Source organism: Myodes glareolus, chromosome 3 (genome assembly GCF_982192425.1).
Source record: "Myodes glareolus chromosome 3, mMyoGla1.1, whole genome shotgun sequence".
Lineage (NCBI taxonomy): Eukaryota > Metazoa > Chordata > Mammalia > Rodentia > Cricetidae > Myodes > Myodes glareolus.
Window position 1 is genome coordinate 75,639,709 of NC_142028.1, and position 22,912 is coordinate 75,662,620.

The following is a 22,912-nucleotide window of genomic DNA, read 5'->3' on the forward strand; positions in this document are numbered from 1 at the left end:
AGATACAGGTGGATTTGTAGATTTGGGTGAAGGAGGCGCTCAGACCTCATCTGCCAGATCTTATCTGCTATGCCAGGCACAGCCTTGGTGCTGGGGGACATGGCAGTGCACAGTTCAAATAGAGTGTAGGTCCCCTTATAATAGCAAGCAAGGACCCATGGGAGAGGAAAGGCAGTGAGCCAGTTTTATATAGTAACCTGTGCTTAGGAGGCCAGCACAAGATGCACTAGAGAGTGAATAGGAAGCCCACTGAGGTGGTAGAATTCAACAGGACCATTCTCAGAGGTGCACACCAGAGCCAGCCTTGAGAAAACACTGGGTAAGTTTGCTCTATCTGAAGGTAGCCAGAGGCCATCAGTATGTGGGGTCAGCAAGGAAGGATGATCAGAGACCTGAGAGCGGATGCGGCTTCTACTCCGTGTTGTTTCTGCTCCGTGCTATGGGATAATGCTCTTGTACCCTGTAAACAAGTGTTAGGATGGTAAACATGGCTCCCAGAGCAAGTGGTAAACGGACCTCTGCCATGTTGGAAAGCTGAGCCGGGTGGAACCAACAGCCAACAAAAGCAGCGCATATATACAGAAGGCCATCCCACATCACTCCATGGCCTGTGGTTGGCAGTGATAAGGCTCATGTCAGAGGAATGAGTGGCACATGGGTGCCTTCGGAGGGCAGCCGGAGCCTGTGTGAAAGCAGGGCAAGGGTGGATGCTGGCCATCCACCATTGCAGTCGTCAAGCGACACGGGGCAGTAGTAGATGGGAGGTGAGGGGGCCAGCTCAGAACGTGTTTAGAGATGATACTCACAGGACTTGCTGACGAGCTGGACAAGAATCAGCCAGAAAAAGATGAGTCAAGGGTGACTCGGAGGAATGCTGCCTGGCCAGCCAGAGGGGGCTTTGTTTGTAGAAGAGGCATTCTTCTGTAGTATCCGGGGATCTGGGCAAGTGGCCCTGAAAAAGTGAAGATGAGCTATTCCTGGCTTGGGACTGGACCCGCAGGGTTAGGCTGGCCTTCCTCGCCGTGACTGCCAGTGCCCAGGCCTACAGTCCTCCGTGCTCAGTCGATTGCTTGAGCCCATCACTGTCCTGGCCTCGCAGCAATCTCCACGTTGAACTGAACCCATCCAGTCGCTTTTCCTGTGTGTGCTTTCCGGGCAGCGTAGCACATCTACGTCGGCCACATGCAAGTGCCAGCCTCGGAGCTGCCATGGCTTCGTGGTCCCAGCCTCCTGGGACTGCTCAGCACTGCTCAGAGCCCTTCCTTGTGCCTGGCTGCCTTGTCATGGGACTGTTGTAGATCTTTACCTTTCACGGGTCCCTGCAGTCCACACTCCCTCAACCCCCGAGCGTCCCCTCGGCTCCTCCCTCCTGCTAAACTCAGGTTGGCCATCTTCACATCATCTCAGATGCCCCCCTCCCTCATACTTTGCATCTGTTTCTGTGGCCCTCCCTCCAAGGTCTTCATTCCTCTGTCACCTTCTGTCCCCTGCAGCCCTTCTTTCATGACTGGCGTTGTCTTCCTCTTGGAACGCAGACGTGGCGTCTTCCCATCGGGCCTCACTCCACAGCTTCCATTTTGCCCACCCCCCATCTCTACTCTTTAGAAGTGGTCACAGTTCCCTCTTCACTCTCTTCCTTCTCTGTGCCCTCAACTCCTGCCGTTCTGGTTCTGTCCCCTCTGCAGCCCCAGCAGTGTGTTTCCCTAGGGGGCTAGTGACTTTCATGTATTCCCACACGCAACACAATGAGTAAGACTGTGGCTATAAATAGTGCTGACCCATGAAGTCACGGCATTGATCAAATAAGATAATGCGTGTGGAGCTCTCCGCAGAGGAGCCGGAGCACAGCAAGAATCTGGGAGCTGTTTGCTGTTAACTGGCTACTTACTGTGTGCTTCACAGCCGCCTGTCTACCCGGCTGCCTCGCTCCCAGTCCCTGAAGGCAGAGGTTGAGTTCTTTATTGTCACAGTCCCAGTGACTAGCACAATGCCCAGGATAATCCACTAAGTGTATTGGAGAGACAGGTGGTAGGTTCTGGGGACCAGTGGGACCACGCCTCGGGCTGTGGGTTCTGTGATCTGCATAGGCAGTCTGGCCCTCACTCGGATTCTTCCTGGGTCAGAACAGCTCCCATGCTCTCTCTCCTGCTCTGCAACTTCCCACCACTGTCCCTCCTTACCTCCCTCCTCCTCCATACTAGTAGGTACAGGCTGTTGTCAGAGTCACAGCGAGCCTGTCAGCAGGAGCTCAGACACTGCCCCTCGAGGGCCTCTGGCGCAGACTCCTCTCCTCCTTCAGCACAGGCTTCCTTGCCTGTCATACATATCAGGCTATGGCTCCAGCCCGTCTGGACACAGATGTAGCCACAGCCCCTCTACAGGCAAAGGGCAGTCACTAGCAGCATTTCAGACCTGGGGTGGGGGTGGGAATCCTGAACAATGGAGACGTCACTGAAGCCCAGCTCTGAAACAGGGGGACCAAAATGTTCATGAGGGGCTGGAGAGATAGCTCAGAGCTTGCTCATAGGCATGAAGGCCTGAGTTCAATCCTCAGAATCCATATTAGAAAGCCAAGTGTGAGCTGGGCATGGTGGCACACACCTTTAGTTCTAGTACTTGGGAGGCAGAGGCAGGTGGATCTCTGTGAATTCAAAGCCAGCCTGGTCTACAGAGTGAGTTCCAGGACAGCCAAGGTTACACAGAGAAATGCCGTCTCAAAAAACCAAAAAGAAAAACAAACAAAAACTATGGTGGGAGAGCCGAGTGTAGCTTAAGGAAGGTGTCAGAGAGGTAGACATGTTCCAGGCAGGCCTTGGAGAGTGAGGAGGAGTTCATGGACATGAGACAGGAAGAGACTTCTGGGCAAGGGAACAGTGACAGGGCCATGAGGTATTAAAAACCCGGTAGATTCTAGAAACTATAATTATATAATTAGAAAATAAGCCAGAGCCAAGGGGAAGGAAGGGAAGACGGTGTCTGGAGACTAGAGAGACCGAAAGGAGCTAGATTGCAAACATAGACACCAGACTGGAGGGTTGAAACTCATCTTCTAGGCAACAGGCATAGCTGGTAGGATCCCACACCAGACTTCCAAGGACAAAGAAAATGCATCCGTTTGGAGGACTCCACCTTGTTGGCTGCTGACCTTCCCAGCCCACTTAAACCTGCAGTTTGTTTCTGCTTTCTTCTGGCGTCCTGCAGGTGACAGCTCTGTCCATGTAGTTGCATGATGATTCCAGTACTTCCAAGCCTGCATTGGCCAGCTTTTTTTTCCCCAAAAAGGCCAGACAGCAGCTCTATTTAGCTTTGGTAAATTTAGGCTGTATTTGGGCCAGATAGTCTCTGCCACAATTGTTTAGCTCTGCCACTGGAACATGAAAACAGTCATAGACCATTCATTGTATAAATGAATGGGTGTGGCCATGTTCCAATAAAACTTTATTTATGGGAACAGACAGCTGGCCTAGAGGCTATAGTTTATCCAACCCCTCTTCTAGGATTTGTAATCTTTGTAGAGAAAAGTAAACCTCCCACTCACTTCCCCCATTGCCCAAATGCCTAGTCTTTTTTTTTAATATAATTTTCAGCTTCGTTTTATCTTATGTATATGTATGTTTTGACTGCATGTATATTACATGTATACCTGGTGCCCTTAGCAGTCCAAAGAGGGAGTCTAATCTCCTGGAACCAGAGTAATGGATGTTTGTGAGCTACTACCTGGGTACTGCAAGAGCAGAAAGTGCCCTTAACTGCCCAGCTGTCTCATGTGTGTGTATGCGTGCATGTGTGTGTGTGTGCGCATGTGAGAGAGAGGAGTACATGTGCCTGGACTCAACTAGGACCATCTGGGATGAAAAGCGGGACGGCAGGAACCGAGCAGCTGAAGTTTCCAGCGACTCTGCAGCTTGAAACACACTGACGTGGCCCTGAGGTGCTGACGAAGGCCCCGCCTACCCTTTCCCCACGCAGTGTGTGCACCTCCACAACTTTGCTGCGCCCAGTCAGAAAATTCCATGCTCATTCTTCCTTCCTTTTGTGCTACTCTGCCTCCCTAGGTGGGACCAGAGGGGCAGGGTCCCTGGGGGGAGGGGAGGAATGCTTCATTCTGCCCAGCCTCACCTTGAAGGGCTGGTTGCTATGGTTTCCCTCCCTCGGTGGCTTTGTCTGTGCTACTCTGCTGCCCCAGTGCCCTCCCCAGCATTCTTTGCCAGGTTCCTGATGACTTGTCACTCAAAGCCCAACCCAGTTTAGTCATCATCTCCTTTCAAGAAATCTCTCCCGTGTGCCCAGTGTGATCTATAACCTTTGTGCCCAAACCGCTGCTCTGGAGACGTAGTTCCCGATGATTGTTTCCTTGTCTCTCCCATTAGCTTCTGAAAGCAGGACCCGGACAACTTACCTTTGTGCTCTCAGTTAGCCCTAGGCCCACAGCCAAGATCAAGCGGGCAAGCAGTCGCTAGGCAAAGATGCATTCTGCCGCTCCAGCTAGTCCTGAATAAGCTGTGGAGAAAGGAGCTTCGTGTGGAATCGTACTTGGGGGTTGGCATGTGCTGTCTGTCTCTTTACCTCGGAGCTTGCCTTTCAAGGGTATATGCCTGCCTAGTCGAAAGATTTAGCATCCTTTCTTCTTAGACTCTTGTTTTCTCATGAGAGAAGGCAGCAAGGCCTGGGGCCGACAAGGCGTTTAGAAATCATTTATCTTCCTTGCTTAGTTGTATCCCTGGGTCTTGCCGTGCAGGATCCTTTATGGCAGAGTTGCAGCAATTAGATTCCTCTGTTTCCTGTACCCATCCTTTTCATTGTGGGTCCTCAGAAGGTGGTTCTGTGGGGTCTGGCTTTTCCCTTACTGGATGAGTCTCATTTTCAGGCTAGGGGTGGACAACGCCTATAGCTGAGTCTAACAGATAAATGTGCCGTGATGTCTGGCCCAAGCCCTCAGTGCCAGGCTCTGCCTTCTTGTGTTTTCTATGCTTTACGTCTTATGTATAAAAGAAGCGGCTAAAAGGCTGGCCACCCAGCAGACGCACAGAGAGCTGGCATGGATTGGTGTTCTAATCCAGCAAGCTCACATACAAAGACACCTTTGCTATGTGGATACAAGGGGGCGGGGAGTGGCAAGAAGGAAGATCTACAAGGGGTTTGCCAGTGCCCACACGTAACCCATCCTTCATGATAATATCACCCAGTCAAGTTCCCCGTTAGCCTCTAGGCACGGGGTGGATGATCTCAGTCTTCGAAAGTATTTCTGATTGGGCTGGTGATGTGGCTCAGCAGACAAAGGTGCTTGCCTCCAATCCTGACTCCCTGAGTTCTAATCCCAGGATCATGGTGGGAGGAGAGAACGGACTCCTATAGGTTGTTCTCTGCTCTCCTCAAATGGGCTGTGATCCTGGTGTGAGGACACACACACACACACACACTGAATAAGCATAATTTTATTAAAGTGTCTCCTCCCTTCACTGTATCCCCAGGTACACTGCCAAGCCAGAAGATCCCTTAGGAGGGTCCCATGTTCTCTTTCCCAGCTGTCAGGCTGATCTTGATGCCTCACCATGGTCCTATCTTGGTGTATAAGCCCAACAGCAGGGTATCCTCCTGCCTTCTAGAGACACTCGGCTCAGACGGACCTTCAGTTAGTGCCCTTCTAGGGCCCCAAGGCCCTCAAAGCACTGAGCTTTGGGATCTAAGGAAAAAGAACAGGCAGGTCTCTGCAACTTCCGCCTTCCCCTTCTCACGCACTCACACACCCTGCTGGAACCCGATCCTGAGGCTGCCTCCAGATGGGGCTCTGACAGGGCCGGCGGGCTGGGGCCTGTTTGTTAGCTCTTGCATCATCCTGCCCTGTTACCCACTAGGCCAGGACAAACTGGTCAGGCACCCCACACTCCTAAATCTCTGACCAGTCATTCCTCTGTCATCTGTCACCTGAAAAGCTACCGTTGGCTGGGTCCCCTACTGGGGTACTGGTAGAGCCCTTGGGTACTTTTCTTGGGGTTCTGTGAGATGCTCCCACAGGCCACCTCCAGAGTTGTCAGCACACATACATACCGCCTTCATTATCAACCGCCCCACATTTCCTGTTTGTGTCCCCTGGCTCAGCTTCCAAGGCCTCCCAGACTCTGAGCCACCTCACAGGTGCCCAGCAAAATGCCAGCAAGAAGAGGACAGGCCCACCTGGTGGGCAGGAAGGTTTCCTAGAGAAAATACCAAATATTCCAATTAAACAGAGAAACAAGGTTTGGAGACTAGAGGAGGGCCATGTGTTAAAAGCAGAGAGATGATGCGGGTAAAAATGCATGAGGATCAGTATGACCAGGGAGCCACGGATACAGGGTGACCAGGAGAGCAGTGGCCTCAGGGGACTCGAGTACAGATGGGATGAAGGGGGACAGAATTTCCTCTGCTCTTTCTAAAAATTCTAGGGGTAATATGTCTGTGGCTAAAGGGAGTTTGGTGGGGGCCGTCAAGATGACGCAGTGGGTAAAGGTGGTTGCTGTCAAATCCAGCGGCCTGAGTTCGATCTCCAGGACCCACACGGTAGAAGGGGAGAACTGGCTCCCACACGCTCTTCTCTGACCAACACACACACACACACACACACACACACACACGCATGTCCACATACAAAACATATAAATACAAGAAAAAATTATTTTTAAATATATTTTTCTGTGTATGGGTGTTGTTTGCATGTGTATCCGCGTGCCGTGTGCGTGCCTGGTGCCTACTGAGGTCAGAAAGGAGCACTGAATCCCCTGGGACTGCAGTTACAGATCGTCCGAAGCTGCCACGTGGGTGCTAGGAACCGAACCTGGGTTCTCTCTCTGCAAGAGCAGCCCATGCTCTTAACCGCTGAGCCATCTCTCCAGCCCACAGATATAATTTTACAACTTTTTTTTAGAAATCATTTTAAATAGAAAGATTGATTGATTGTGTTCCCATGAGAAAGACCTGTGGGGCAGGGAGAGAACCCACAGCATGAAGCCAGCACCAGCCCCTCTGTTGAAAAGAGGGCTGGATAAGGAAGCCAGATTTGCAGAGAGGTAAAGGGACTGGCCAGGGTCTGGGGAGCAAGACCTGATGAAGTTCTCATTTGATGGTCTTGGGCGTTTTCCCTGAAATGAGAGAGATTCTGCCCACAGAAGCTGGGAAAGTCAGAGTTTGTGGAGCAGGTTTGGAAAAGATTCCGAGCGAAGTTGAGGTTCAAGTCTGTGAATTGGTGGTAGTGTCTGCCCATTGTGTATATGTGCTCATCTGTGTGTAGACGCTTATCCGGTGTGTGTGTGTGTGTGTGTGTGTGTGTGTGTGTGTGTGTGTGCTCATCTGTGTGTAGACGCTTATCCGGTGTGTGTGTGTGTGTGTGTGTGTGTGTATGTGCTCATCTGTGTGTAGAAGCTTATCTGGTGTGTGTGTGTGTGTGTGTGTGTGTGTGTGTTCATCTGTGTGTAGATGTGTTAATGTGTAGATACTCATCTGGATATACATGTGTATGTGTTCATGTGTTTGTGTGTTCATGTGTGTGCATGTGTGTTCATCCAGGTGTTCTGGATGAAGGGGGAAAGTTCTGGCTGAAATTCCTTGCTGGTCCTATAACATAATAAAAGATACAAAGGTATGGGTTTAAATTAATCTCTGGTTAGGTTTTGCCTCATGAGTGGGACAAAAAGACAAAGGAAGCAGAGGGAGGGGCATGTGGTCCTGAACAAGAAAGGCCCTGAAGAGGTGGTTGTGGGCTCTGGTCAGGGAGAGAATAGACTAGAAATGTGTCTGGAAACCACGGGATCCAGGGGTGACAACCTAGGAGAGAAGAGAAAATGGAATGGTGGGAACGTATGTGAGCGTTCGAGATTCCGGTCTGTGACTGAAAAACCCAGGCTGATGTGGAGTAGAGCTATGGAGTAGAAGCAAGGGTGACTAGAACGAAATAAGTTCTCTTGAAGCTTTGAGGACATTGGTGTTTCTAAAAATGATGAGCAAGACTAGAATCCCATGCAAGGAGATACAGATGCTGAATCTTCGATGCATGTGGCAGATTTTAAGTGATTTATTGAAAGCCTAGTAAAAGTAGATTTAGGTAGTGATGCTGGTGGTGGCATTTCTAGTGGTGGTGGTACTGGTGGTGGTGGTGGTAGTCTTGGTGGTGGTATTGGTATTGGTATTGTTGTTGTTAGTGGTGATGATATGAATGTTAGAGTGTTAGCTGTGATTACTGTAACTTCCAGCATCCTCCTTCTCTTCTGGGAGTTCTACAGGAGAACACACAACAATGTAGAGTGTCCCACGTCCTGTTCCCATTCTGATACTCTAACCAAGAGAGCCCGTGCCAGGCTAAGGAAAGAAGACTGAAGACTGAGCTAGCACAAGATGACTTGAGGGATCACTGTGTACTGTCCTCGAATCTGTACAGCTGAAGTTAGTGGTACAGAAAGGGAAACCAGGATGAGCGCGTGCACACATACATGGACATACACACGGACACATACATGTGCAGCACCTAAGAAAGAATGAAGAGCCATAGCACAATCCTGAAGGAGACAGAGTCTGTTGAGAGACTTGGAAATAGATAAACTGGATCCAATCTTTACACCAACCAACCAAGATGCATGACTTTTAAATGTGAAAAGGAATAGCAAAGTGTAGAAAGAATCATAGAGAGACTTCCCTATCACTAGGGATGAGGAAGACAGTCCTAAGACCCAAAATCTAGAAGCAAAATCTGAGCCAATCTGGAGAGATGTCTCAGAGGTTAAGAGCACTGACTGCTCTTCTGGAGGTCCTGCGTTCGATTCCCAGCAACCGCATGATGGCTCACACCCATCTGTAATGAGATCTGTGCCCTCTTCTATTGTGCAGGCAGAACAGTGTATACATAATAAAGAAATAGATAAATATTTTTTAAAAAATCCAGAAGCAATAAAGCAATAAAAAGGGTTGACAGACTTTTGACTGCATGTCTAAAACAAAACAAAACAAAACAAAAAAAAAACCTAGCAAATAAAAAAGAAGGAGAAAAGAAAGCAAAGAAAATGCCATAAGCCAAGCAAACAAAAGAACTGGAGGAAATGTAATTTTATCTCGGAGGGTTTATATATTTAATATGTAAAAAGCTTCATGACTTAAAAAAAGGAAAAGACTAATGCCTGTAGAAACACCAAGAGGTTTAAACAAAGTTCATAGAAAACCACAAATGACCTTTTCACATATGAAATCATGAGCAATCTCATTCATAACAACATGCAACTGAGCGGGGTGGTTTAGAACTATAATCCCAGCACCCTAGAGGCTAAATTTAAGTCCTGCCTAGCTGAGCAGTGGTGGTGCACTCCTTTAATTCCAGCACTTGGGAGGCAGAGGTGGGCAGATCTCCATGAGTTCAAGGCCAGCCTGGTCTACAAAGTGAGTTTCAGGATAGCCAAAGCTGTTACACAGAGAAACTCTGTCTCAAAAAAAGGAGGAAGAGGAAGAAGTAGTCAAGGTTCAGTAGTCAGCAAACCTGGCAGCCTGAGTTCCAGCCTCAGAACCCATATGAAGGTGGAAGCAGAGAATCCACACCACAGCTGTTTCTTGGATTCCACACAAATGCACATGATGCATATGTGCACGCAGAATAATAAATAAATACATTAATACATAAATTAACATTTTAGTTGAAAGGGAGGGAGAAAGTAAGGCTAAAATGGCAATGAGGGGCCAGGTATGGTGGCATGTTTCTGTAATCCCAACATTCACGAGGCAGGAAGACTCCTGTGAGTACATGACCAGACTGGGCTACATAGAGTCCCCCTAAATTACATAGCAAAACCTGGTGTCTAAAATAAATAAATAAATAAATAAAATGGGGGACTAAAAAGATTGCTCAGTAGTTAAGAGCACTGGCTGTTCTTCCAGAGGACCCAGGTTCTTCCCAGCACCCACATGGCAGCTCACAACCATCTGTGACTGCTTTCCCAGGGGATCCAACACCATCTTCTTGCCTCTGTAAGCATCAAGCATGCATGTGGTGCATAAACATACATGCAAGCAAACACTCAGACACATAAAGTAGTACAATTGTAAAAACCCCAAAGTAGATAACAAATACAATGCCAGTGAGATACCGTTTCTTTGTATCAGAGTGGCAAAACTGAAGTTTTAACAACGTCCTCTTCCAGCACAACAGTTTGGGGAGTGGGACTTTATATATTGCCAGTGGGTGTCACAGAATGTCGCAGTCTCTGTGGAGAACAGTTTGGCAATTTGGAGCAGCGGGACACAGACACAGTTTGCTTTTGATTCAGCAGACACACTCCTGGGATCGCTTTATTGGCAAACAGAAAAGACATATGGGGCCAGGTGTGCTGGCAAACATCTGTAATCTCAGCGCCCAGGAGTCCAGAAACAGGAGAGTCACAAACTAGCCTGGGTACAGTAAGATGACGTCTCTAAAAAAAAAGAAAAAACCATATGAAGCTATTGATAGGTGTCAGAATGTGTTTCATAAAACACCAAAAACAAAGAGACTGACTGCATGATACATGGGACATAACTTCAAGGAGTATTGTCCAGCATATGTTATAGGATGATACTGGGATATACTATTTATTTAAAAAAAAAAACAATAGTCAGGGTTGACAGTGGCTGCTCACACCCTTAATTCCAGCACTCTGGAGGCAGTCAGGAAGATATCTGGGCATTCCAGGACAGCCAAGGCTGCGCAGAGAAACCCTTTCTCGACAAACAAAAAGCAAACAAACAAAAAAATCAATAGTCCAAATGTGTATAATGTGTTACCTTATTTAAGAAGCTAGGCAAGAGACTTTCAAGTTTGAAGGAGGAGGAAGGGAAGGGGAGGAAGATGGAGAAGGAAAAGAAGAATGAAGAGGAGGAGGAGGAAGGAGGAAACAACCCTGAGGGAACAGAGTGATGATCAGAAACGGGCACAGGGGAAAGCTGGCTTCTCTGAATGTTTTGTTTTGTGAATTTAATTTGGGAACTATATAAAGTTTTATGACATCAAAAGATAAAAAGTCAACTGAAATGGGGGGGGAATCGGAATCCCAATAAAACAGAAGGAGAACAAAACCCAACTCAGGAATTCAGCTCCTAGTAATTATTTCAAGTGGCAAAAGCAAAGCTATTTTCTGCTCTTGCCAAGCTAGATACAGTTTCCCTAAGGCAAAGAGCATCACAAGGGAAGCTGAAATTGTTTTTAGGGTTAGAGTGAGTTTTAGAGTGAGTAGGGCCAGAGAAGCAGCTCAGTAGGTGAATGTGCTTGCAGCCAACTGCAGACCTGCGCTCAATCCCCAGGGCCCACATGGTGGAAGGAGAGAGTCAACTTCCACAAGTTGTCCTCTGAAACATATGCAATAATTAAATAAATGTAATCTAATTTATTTTTAATTTAGTATGAGTAATAATACTGGTACTGTTCTGAAAATGTCGTGTGTGTGTGTGTGTTAGGATAAAACAACTCAGTGTGTTGATGTTACTAGAAAGGAGCTGACTTAACAGCAAAGAGGCATCGGTTGGAGAGATGGCTCATCGGTTAAGAACACGCATCACTCTTGCAGAAGACCTGAGTTCAGATTCCAGCTCCCATATTGAGTGGCTCACAGTCACCTGTAACTCCAGGTCCAGGGGATCCTGCACTCACATGCATATAACCACACAGAGACACACAAGCATACATGTAATTAAAAATGAAAATACTTTTTTAATAAGAAAAAAAGAGCCAGGCCAGGCAGTGGTGACATACACCTTTAATTCCAGCACTCAGGAGGCAGAGACAGGAGGATCTCTGTGAGCTTGAGGTCAACCTGGTCTACAGAGTGAGTTTCAGGACTACGTAGTAAGTACAGAGCTGTATAGTGAAACCCTGTCTCAAAAAGGCGTGTGTATGTATATGTGCGTATATGTGTATGTATGTGTGTATGTATATGTGTATGTGTGTATGTATATGTGTATGTGTGTATGTATGTGTATGTGTATATATGTATGTACGTGTGTGTATGTATATATAGTGCATTCCATGCCTGGACTATATATTGAGATCCCATATCAAAAGAAAATTAATAAGAGAAGCACAGTATAAAATCAAATGAGGTCAATAGAAATGAATTTGGTGTTCTGTGAGTTGTATGTAAGTAAAATCACTGAAGTAGAAGGGAAGCACATTTTCTTGTAAGCCTAAATTTGAATTGAGACTATCAGTACAAGTTATTTTTTGTTGTTGTTCAAAAATCTGTTTCCTAGTTTGGTCCACCTAAAGAGGTCTGGGGATCGTGGGCAGCCTGCAGGCACAGGAGCTTCCTGGTACTGCAGTGGGGTCTCTCTGAATCATTTCTAGCACTGGGCAAATGACAGAGTCCAGGTGGGGCCCAGAAATGGACTGAATAAATCTGGGGTGTCTTTTCACATGAGAGAGCCAGATCTTTTTCAGCGCACACTCAGCCACTCGGGAAAAGGTGTACCCAACAGTTCAGGAGCCAAACCGAAAAAAGGCTCTAGGGGCCAAAGATGGCTGGTTCTGAACATCCAAGAGAGTAATAATTACAGTGAATTGGCATTATAAACTATAATAAAAATAATTTAAAGAGGGAAATAATCTCATTTGCTAGCTCTGAAAAGCACTAAAGGGCCATCTCGTTGCCCTGAAAATTGGTAAATGAAGGGGGAAATCAGGCGTTTTCTTCGCCTTTCCTGTGTGTCCTGTTCCTGGGGATGACTGGAGAGTTGGTGAGTGCTGAGAGATGTTCATGAAAAGCTCTATGTCCCAGCATCGGAAGAAGGAGTAGGTCTAGGCACTGACCCCAGACTGCCAAAGGCACCGTGTGCAAAGCTGTGCCAGCTCTCAACGCCACCGGGAGCATCTGTGTGTTCCAGAGGTCCTCGTCCCAGAGGACAGAACCTGAATGATGAAGCCTCCAACTGTAATCGCAGATGACAGCGAAGCATGCCTAACAATATCAGGATGCAATTAGGAAAAGAATATGTCTGTAGGACATATCGTATGCCCTATAAAGAAAATATATGTCTATAGAACAAACAACACCTTCTCCTTCACCACAAATAGAAGCGGAGGTGGGGAGAAAGGAGCAAACTATGGATTTAAGAGATAAAGAGATCGGCACAGTGCGTGGAGTGTGCTTCCATCCCAGTCTGAACAAACCAACTATTGAACTAGCAGCAGCAGGCATGTAGATGCCCACCTGGGACCCCAGCACTCAGGAGACAGAGGCAGACAGACCCGTGAGTTCAAGGCCAGCTTGATCTACAGAGTGAGTTTCAGGACAGCTAGAACTGTTACACAGAGAAACCCTGTCTCAAAAAAATAAACATTTTTTTTCTTTTTGTTTGTTTGTTTTTTCGAGACAGGGTTTCTCTGTGTATCTTTGGCTGTACTAGAACTCACTCTGTAGGCCAGGCTGGCTTCCTACCCACAGAGATCCACCTACTCTGCTTCCTGAGTGCTAGGATACATGTGCCACCACACCCAGCAAATAATTCTTTTAATTAATGCTGGTATAGTAAGGGTAGTGATGCATTTGGGAAATGGAGGATAAAGGATCAAAAATTCAAGTTAGGAGCACCAGCTGCTCTTCTAGAGGTCCTGGGTTCAACTTCTAGTACCCACACGATGGCTCACAACCATCTATAACTATGGTCCAGTAATATCAGGATGCCCTCTTCTGGTGTGCAGACAAAACACCCATATACATAAAATTCATAACTAACTAAATAAATATGTTTTTCAAAAAGAATTCAAGACCAGTGAAGGCTATATGACACACTGTCTCAACCAACTTATATATGTGGGAAGGAAATTAAGGTTAACTATTTTATGATGAAATGGCATCGTTTCCGGGGGTTTTCAGACTAAAACAGGATAAAAGGAGACGGTAGATAACTGTCAAGTCAAGGTGGTCGGTCCTGATCAGTCCGTGGGAAGATCACTGTGCTGATTGCTACTGCTCTTGTTACTTTGAGTTTTTCCCACTTTTATATGTATGAAGTTTTTCTTAATGACATACTTTAAAAATAGGCCTGGAAGAAAACTACAGGCAAACTAAGATATGCAGACAGAGAAAGTCTTCCTCAAGGATGAGCCCCCTGATTGGCTATCTAATACCCAGTGCTTAGCCCTGAAATCCATACATACAGGCAACACTAGACACACTGAGCAGGTTGTATTTATTTAGGCGTGTGTGTGTGTGTGTGTGTGCGCATGTGTGTGTGTGTGCGCGTGTGTGTGTGCACGTGCGTGTGTGTGTGCACGTGTGTGTGTGCGTGTGTGTATGTATGTATGTATAATAATAGCAAGGAAAAAGAGGCTTTAATTTTGAGTGAGAGCTAGTAGTACTTGGGAGGAATTAGAAGAAAGGGCAGAGGAAAAATAATGTTTTATAAAAAAATATATTAAAAAAAAAAAAACTAGGTCTGGGAACTTGGTGTGGTGGGTCATGCTTATAACCCCAGCACTCAAGAAGTGGAAGCTGCAAAATCAGGAATTCGAGGCTCGTCTTGGCTACGTGAGACCCTGCCTCAAAAAGATCAAAGATTAAAGAGTGTAAAGTGCTGATCCTTTAGTGGGACGCCTGTATCTCTCTCCCTTCCCCCAGACTCAGGAACCACTGAGGGGCCGGGAAGAGTGTGAGAGCCTGAGACAGCGGGTGACCACAAGGAAACGGTTTGCAGACACAGCAGGGCAACTGTGCGTATGAACTCACAGCGGTGTGGCAGCGTGCACAGGCCTGACAGAAGCCCAGCGTGGAGAGGGGAGGTGGATGCCCAACTTCTAGCTGAGGAGCTCTTGGTAGCTGGTGACTCCTGGGAGGAGAGTCAGTTTTCTTTGAAGACATTGCTCCTGGGAGGTAGACCATGCTCCATTGGAAGGCCTCACATCCAGGAGTCTTATGGGCACCACAATTTGTACTTGGTGGGTTTTTAAAAAAAAAGTTAACAAGGTTGGCTAGTTAGGGAACTTGGAGGGGGAGTTGAATCTGGGAGGAGCTGGGGAGAGGTGAATATGTAAAAATTCTCAAAGAATTAATTAAAAAATAAAGGGTTGGGGGAAGATGAGCCAGTGGGTTTGCTTAGTGGCTAAAGGCACCCACTACCAAGCCTGAAGACCTGAGTTCCATCTCTGCGACCCACATGGTAGAAGGAGACAACAAATCCTACAAGTTTTTCTCTGGCTTTCACACATATCCAGGCACATAGTAAATACATAAATAAATGTGAAATAAAATATTTTTAAGAAAAGAAAAATTAGCCAGGTGGTGGTGGTGATGCACACCTTTAATCCCAGCTCTCAGGAGGCAAAGGCAGGCAGATTTCTGAGTTTGAAGCCAGCCTGGTCTACAGAGTGAGTTCCAGAACAGCTGGGACTACACAGAGAAACCCTGTCTTTAAAAAAAAGGGGGGGGGGAATTAGAGGTGAGGATGTAACTTATTGGGAGAGTGCTTGTCTGCCAGGCACAAAGACCGAGTTTGCACCCACAGCATAGCAAGGGGAAAGTTTAAAAGTATATGCTGTAAGGGGAACCACACTGTTTGTAGAGGGCTGCAGCCACCCAGCAGCAGAAACACTAGAGGAAGCTGGCTCATTCTTTGAAGAGATATAAAAAGAAGCTACAGAGCGAGCTTCTAAAACACGAAGGCCCAATAAAAGAATGAGGCGGAGTGTCAAGTGTTTGGAAGCATCATAAAGTAGGAAAGGAGTAGGTCACGTGCTCCAAAGGGACAGTTTTTATGAGGTCTTATCTGGCCCATTTAATGCATTTTCCACAGTCTGACCTGTGAACTTTTTTTTTTTTTGACTCTTTATTAATTTGGCAACTCCTGCTTTTCTTGGTCACCTTTTCATTTGCACCTTCTTTTCCATTTCACTTTTAGGGACTGAAATGGGTCACATGATCAACAGCTTCCAGGTTTTGTTATTGGACCTGGTCTCTGTGGATTAGGAGAAAGTAGTCTACAAAATCATATGTGCAAGGGGGGCATCAGTTTTGATATGTGCCAAAGGGAGTAACTGTGTCTGTGGTGCAGGATTGGGGTACATGTGTGCTTGCCTGTGTGTTTCCCAAAATTAGCACATAGTACAGGTCCCGCAGAAAAGCCATTCTGAGAGAATGAAAGGCTGAGGAGATGGGTCAGTTGGTAAAGTACTTGTGTAAGTCTGAGTATCTGACTTTGTGTCCTCTGCGCACACACACATAAAAAAGCTGAAACCGCATGCCTGTCCTCCCATCGTGACTGTCCTCCCATCGTGACTGTCCTCCCATCGTGACTGTATCCCATTGTGACTGTATCCCATTGTGACTGTCCTCCCATCGTGACTGTATCCCATCGTGACTGTCATCCCATTGTGACTGTCATCCCATTGTGACTGTCATCTCATTGTGACTGTCCTCCCATTGTGACTGTCCTCTCATTGTGACTGTCCTCCCATTGTGACTGTATCCCATTGTGACTGTCCTCCCATTGTGCCTGTATCCCATTGTGACTGTCATCCCATTGTGACTGTATCCCATTGTGACTTTCATCCCATTGTGACTGTATCCCATTGTGACTGTCCTCCCATCGTGACTGTCATCCCATTGTGACTGTATCCCATTGTTCCTGTCCTCCCATTGTGACTGTCCTTCCATTGTGCCTGTATCCCATTGTGACTGTATTCCATTGTAACTGTCATCCCATTGTGCCTGTCCATCATCCCTGAACTGGGAAGGCAGATGGGTGGATCTCTGGAGCTCACTGCCTAGCCAATATCTCCAGGTTCATGGGTAGAGAGCTATGGAGGAGGGCATCCAGTGTCAACCTCTGACCCCACAAATACACACACCCGCACACATACACAAAGCTACTCCTTCATTACTAATCTACAGCATTCATAGGCAATACAAAATGCAAAGGTAAATCACATAGGTAACAATGGTTTTTAAAAAACTAAGCTAGGGTCTTGTTAGGTGTGGTGGTGCACGCCTTAATTCCAGCACTTGGGAGGCAGAGGGTCTCTAAAAATCAATGCCAGTCAGGGCTACACAAGTGGGAACCTTTGTTTTTCTTTAAAAGGTGTTGTTTTTATTTGTATGTGTGCATGTCATGCATGTGGGGGTGCCTGTGAAGGCCAGAAGAGGGCATGAGATGCCCTGGAGCTGGAATTACAGGTGGTTGTGAGCCACCTGGTATGGGTGCTGGAAACTGAACTTGGGTCCTCTGGAAAAGCAACAAGCTCTTAACCACTAAGCCTTCTCTTCAGCCCCCAAAATTGGTGTTCTTAAGAGTAGAAATTACAAGAACCTTCTAATGATCTGGGGTATTAAAAGGGAAAAGGAAGAGAAGGGGGGGAAATACATGTAGGTCACTAGACCAGATCTGAGATTTTATTAGCATATGATGTCCCTTACATACTGGGAAATAGATAAAATCCCGTCCAAGCTTGTCTCTGGAACGTTACAAACCTTCTGCAAGGCCTGTCCTGAGACAGAGGGGGCAGTTCTCCATGCATGTGCATCCAGAGACCTTCTTCCCGTTGCTGTTTCTCATAGACCTTGGCCACGGTGCTTGCCTCCAGTAAAACCTCAAATGTGCTATCAATTTATTTGAATTTTATACGTGAGAAATTGAACAAAGGAAAGTGTGCTGACTCTACTGCTGGAACCCACAAGTCTGAAGGAGAGTGTTAGCATCAGACTGTCCTGGCCGAGAGTGTGGCCATCTTTATAACCACGGAGAGGGAGCAGGATTGTTTCCCATCCCTCTCAAGTTCATGCCAGTGTCTCTGACATTAGGCCTCTGAGGGACTGTTTAGCTTAGTCCTCCTGGGATGATGGGGGAATGGAGTTAGTGATAATGGGGCTGAGAAATGGATGCTTAAGGTATGTGAGGAGGGAATGATCTAGCTTCTGGGCGGTAGTGGGGAGAGGAGTTCTGGGAGTGGGGTGCTTTCCTATAGCCTCCTGCTATGCACTGAGCTAACTGGAGTTGAGTCAGAGACAAAGGTGCGAAGTCACTGAGGCCCAGGCCTCCACATGTTCACTCTTGCTCAGGAGGGCTTACAGCAGGATTCCCAGCGCAGTGTGCTGGCCGCCTCCAAGACTGCCAGCCTGCACAGGGTCTCAACCCAGGGCACTCGCTTCCACGTAAAGTGTCCTCTAGGCATTTCCAGAGAGCTTGATTCCTCCTATGTCCGCTGCCTTCCTCTTACAGTTCTTGTGACCCGTACATCCATTCCCAAACCTCCAGCCTGCCCTGCCCGAGAAGAGGAATATTTGCCATTCCCTCCTCCCAACTTAGCATCCCTTCTCCTTCCCTCCCTCCTTTTCCTCTCTCCCCTCCCCTCTGTCTTTCTCCTTTCCTTCCATCTTTCCTGTGGGTGTAAGTGAACCCCCTTAAACTCTTCTTAGTCGCTTCTGCACCTCCGTAGGACCTTAGGGTCTGCCCACATGTATACCCCAGTTCTAGCTGGTCTGACCTCTCCTCTCAGCCCTGCACCCGAATCACAGGAACTCTGATCTTTCTTTCTCTTTCCTAGCGGAATTCTCTCTTTCACACTTTTCCCACTTTCCTGTGACATTGTGAATTTGCCTTCCTCCTCGCCCTGGGTGGTCTGACTCCCAGAATCTTCTCCAGCATTCTGTCTCCCCGTACCGGCTGGATTTTTGGATACTTCCATGCTCCGCTGGCACCGTCTTATCCCCATGTTCCCAGATCGGAGGAACAGAGCGGGCAGCGAGGGGAGATGGGTGCCTGGATAACCTTCCAGAGAGCTTCCAGAGCTTGGCCATTAATCCTCGCTGAGCAGAGCTTGTCCGGCCGCTCCCACAGCCAAATAAAGACTAACCAGGCCTGCTCTCTCAGACTCAAGTTCTACTCAATAAAATCAGCAACTACCCAGTTAAAAGGTTGGGGAGGGAGGGCGGGCGTACTGGAATGTGGAGGGTGGCTTCCCATCGCCAAGGCTATGTCCTGAGAGTCAACCAGCACTGTAGCTTATTGCTTTTTTTTTTTTTTTTTTTTTTTTTTTGCTGTTTTCCAGGTTCTCTAAGCCAGCACCCATGTTCCTGGATGACTCCTTTCGCAAGTGGGCTCGGATCCGGGAGTTCGTGCCACCTTTTGGAATCAAAGGTCAAGGTATGTTGGGAATCCTTAAACATTAAGCACTCAATTTTCCCACGCCATTTCCCTCTCCTTCAAGACAGGGCTGTATCTTTAGAAGTTCTACACTGGGGCTTCTGAGATGGCTCAGTGGGTGAAGGCGTTGGCTGCCCAGTAAGTCCAGTGTCTGGGATCCACATAGTGGGGGAAAACATAATAAATTGTTCTCTGACTCCATGGTACCCATTTGTAAGTGAGTGTACACATGTGTACACATACAAATAAGCATGTGTGTGTGTGTGTGTGTGTGTGTGTGAGAGAGAGAGAGAGAGAGAGAGAGAGAAAGAGAGAGAGACAGACAGACAGACAGACAGAGAGAGAGAGAGAGAGAGAGAGAGAAAGAGAGGCTGGGACTGTGGTCCTGTGCATACCTTCAATCACAGAAGCAGAGGCGGGCCAATCTCTGAGTTCGAAGCTAGCTTGTTCTACAGAGTGAGTTCCAAGCCAAGACTACATAATGAGACTCTGTCTCGGAACACCTAAACAGTTCCCTGCTGGAGATTGTTCTGCACTGGCCAGAGCTGGGTCTGCTACAGTGATGCGTACAGTCCCTTTGGTCTCTCTCTCTAGTGAAGGAGCAGGTGCCTAGAGCAACACCAGATCTGGTGCCATGAGACTGCAGAAGAGATACGCTAGAGACATTGTCATAGTACTGCGGCTACATGGAAAGTTCCTGGAAATGACAGACAGACGGCACTATCATAACCCCCACCGGGCTCCTGTAGTCCCTGCCCAGTGTCTTTCCTGCTGACTTAGCCTCTCTCTAATTGGTCTGTCTCTGTCCCAGGCTAACCTTCCTCTCTCTGTTCAGTCTCCCTTCACTTTAGGGACTCCCTTCCACACAGCCCTGCGTCTTTGTTGAGTGCCTGGCTGTTTCATGGCTTAGTGGGAGGATCAGGTAGGGTGTGGACCCCTACACTTCCATCTGACTGTGATTGTGCTTTGGTCTCCCTGTCACTAGAGAGAAGCCGTGCAGTGGTATAAGCTTATGGTCAATTATGAAAAGGACTCTTAAAGGGTGCTAGCGTTTGGCCAGGAGATTAACCCTTTCTCTGCTAGCCCAGTCCTCCCTGGAAAGCAAAGAAATGCCAGCAAAAATGCTGTTGAACTGGGGCTCTGACCTCAAGCCTCCAATAGGCACATCCAATGGGTTAGTTTAAGCCGTGTCAAGACTCCCCCTTCCTCGGTGCTTGTATCTAGGCAGATGACTCCTTCATCCTGAATCCTCACTCAGGACTGACTGTGTAGCTCCAAAGGCCAGCAAAGGCTGCTAGAGTCCCCAGCCAATGAGAAGAGAGCGGCTCCTCCACTGTGCCCTTCTGTAAAAGGTCCCATCACAGAAAGCAAAGCCCCATCTTTGTCCTTGTCCTTGATCAACTAATAGTGGTTCGCTCTTCCTTGGAGGTAAATTTGGAGGTGGGACAAGAAGAGAATGAGAGGTGCCCCCACTCCAGGTGTATCTGGAGGCACTTAGTGTAGAACCTCATTGAAGATTTGCTCTTCAGCCCACTCCCATGGAGCTTGTGGAGAGCCTGCCCGTGCCCAGTCCCTCCTCTGTGGGATATAAAGGTTGCTTTCCAGTCATTCATGTGACCTCTTGCTGTCGCCAAAGTTGTGAGTGTGCGTGTGTATGTGTGTGTGTTTGAGACACAGTCTCACCATGTAGCCTTAGCTGGCCAAGGACTTACAGAAATCCACCTGCCTCTGCCTCCTGCGTGCTGGGATGAAAGTATGTGTGCCACCATGCCCAGTTTATCGCCCTTTTAAAGAGTTATGTGGGGGACCCCAGTGTAAATCAGTAGTAGAGTGCTTCCATAGCATAAGCAAGGCTCTAGGTTCAATTTCCCAGAACAACAAAATCAAAAATAACCAAAAGACAGAAAGTTTTATGTTTTTTTTAAATTTTATTTTGGAGTCCTCGCTACATGAAATGTCTCAGACATACAAAAAAAGTTAGAATAATATAATAAAGGACTAGTGGTACAGCAGAATATCAACTGAGTGTTTGTCTGGCATGAGTAAGTTTGACCCCAGGACCACATAAAACTAGGCGTGGCTGCTCATGCTTGCTGTCCTAGCATCGCCCCCCCAGCAGAATCACAAGTTCAAGGTCACTTTCAGCTACAAGTCAAGGTTGCAGCTGGGTTCATGAGACCCTGTCTCAAAATTAATAAAATAAGTAAAATAATATAACAGGCAGCATGTGCTTTCTTCCTGTTTTATAAAATAAAGCATGGTGGTGCTGGAGAGATGGCTCCGTGGTTAAGAGCATTGGCTGCCCTTCCAGAGGACCCTGGTTCAATTCCCAGCACCCACACGGCAGCCCACAGCTGTCTGTAACTCCAGTCCCCTGGCCTCCATAGGGAACAGACACACAGAGGGTGTACAGACATGCACGAAGACCAAACACCTATGTGTAGGAAAAGAACAATCAAGCCAAAGCTAGAGAGAGCTTCCGGCTGCTCTCCCGCCCACTGCCCCTTCAGCACCACGATCCTTGTTTCGATGTTGACGTTTAATGTTTCTTTGCCTAGATTTTTATTTTTGCTACATATTTACATATCTGTTAAACATAAATCAGTTTTTCTTTCTGGGGCCTGGTGGTGAATACCCTAAATCCCAGTACTAGGGTGGGGGTGAGGGAAGTCAGGTTGATCTCCTTGAGTTTTAGGCCAACTTTAGACTTTAGTTTTTAGAACCTTAGACCTTGTCTCAAAAAAAAAATTGTATGGAACTGTGTGTGTTTGTGTGTTTATTTTTTTAAGTTTTTAAAATTCTCATGTATCATATATATGTGTATATGTGTACATTCTTTAAAATGATAGTTTGCATGTATTGTAGCTTTATCTATATCGTACATATAGCTATATGTCATTGATTTTTTGTGTGTGTGTTTTGTTGTTGTTGTTGTTTTACTGTTACGAAGTAGTCCGTGTTTCACATGTGATTTTCCTTTGGTGGCTATTTCAGCTGCCTCTAGCATTTTGCAGTAGCAAACAGTTCTGCTGTGAAGATTCTCACGCATGCCTCCCTGTGTAAACGTTTCAGTGCTGTGCCCTTGGAGGCTAGCCACAGGGTTCTGTCTGGATGCACCAGGCCCTTATTTTATTACAAAGACGCCTTCTTCCGTGGCAGTACCGAACTGCTCGTCTATAGACCTTTATATATGTTACATCTACCCAATAACTCAGCCAAGTAGGGCTTGCTATTGTATTTCAGAGGAAAGGAAACAAGAGCCCAAAGGAAGGCGGCCATTTGTGGCAGGTCACAGGATCTTACGCAGCGGAACCAGAATCTGACGGAGCCAGCCGCTTCTTCTTCATTATAGTATAAAGTTCTTAGTGCGCCAGAGTTTAAAAGAGAGCAGTCATCCAAAGGCCAACAAGATGAGATCTGGTTTTGGTTTTTATTTGTTTGTTTGTTTTTTGAGACTTGGTTTTTCTGTGTATCCCTGGCTATCCTGGAACTCACTTTGTAGACCAGGTTAGTTTCAAACTCATAAAGATCTGCCTGCCTCTGCCTCCCAAGTGCTAAGATTAAAGGTGTGTGCCACTATGCCTAGCAAAGATGAGATATGAATAGTGATTCAGGCTTAGCGAGCAGAAGTCTCTGGCTCCTGGCTGAGAGTAATTGTAATTCGTGGAGTCCTGGCAGGCAGATACCTCACTGCAGGGTGTGATGGGTGAGGAAGAAGAGGCAGCCTGGCAAAGAACAGGATCAGGATGGGTGGTACAGAGTGGGGGAATGTGAGAAGGGCCGTATGATCTACTAGAGT

General features: G+C 47.1%; 1 protein-coding gene across 7 annotated transcripts in view; it reads left to right on the forward strand.

Moving 5' to 3' along the window:
* Nucleotides 1-22,912, forward strand: part of St3gal3 (ST3 beta-galactoside alpha-2,3-sialyltransferase 3) — a 215,113-nt gene that overhangs the window by 166,611 nt on the left and 25,590 nt on the right. For all 7 annotated transcript variants that reach the window (XM_085698784.2, XM_048450503.3, XM_048450505.3 and 4 more), the window contains one exon: nucleotides 19,019-19,113. In XM_085698784.2, the coding sequence (XP_085554910.1) occupies nucleotides 19,019-19,113 (95 nt within the window). The remainder of the gene's footprint in view (nucleotides 1-19,018; nucleotides 19,114-22,912) is intronic.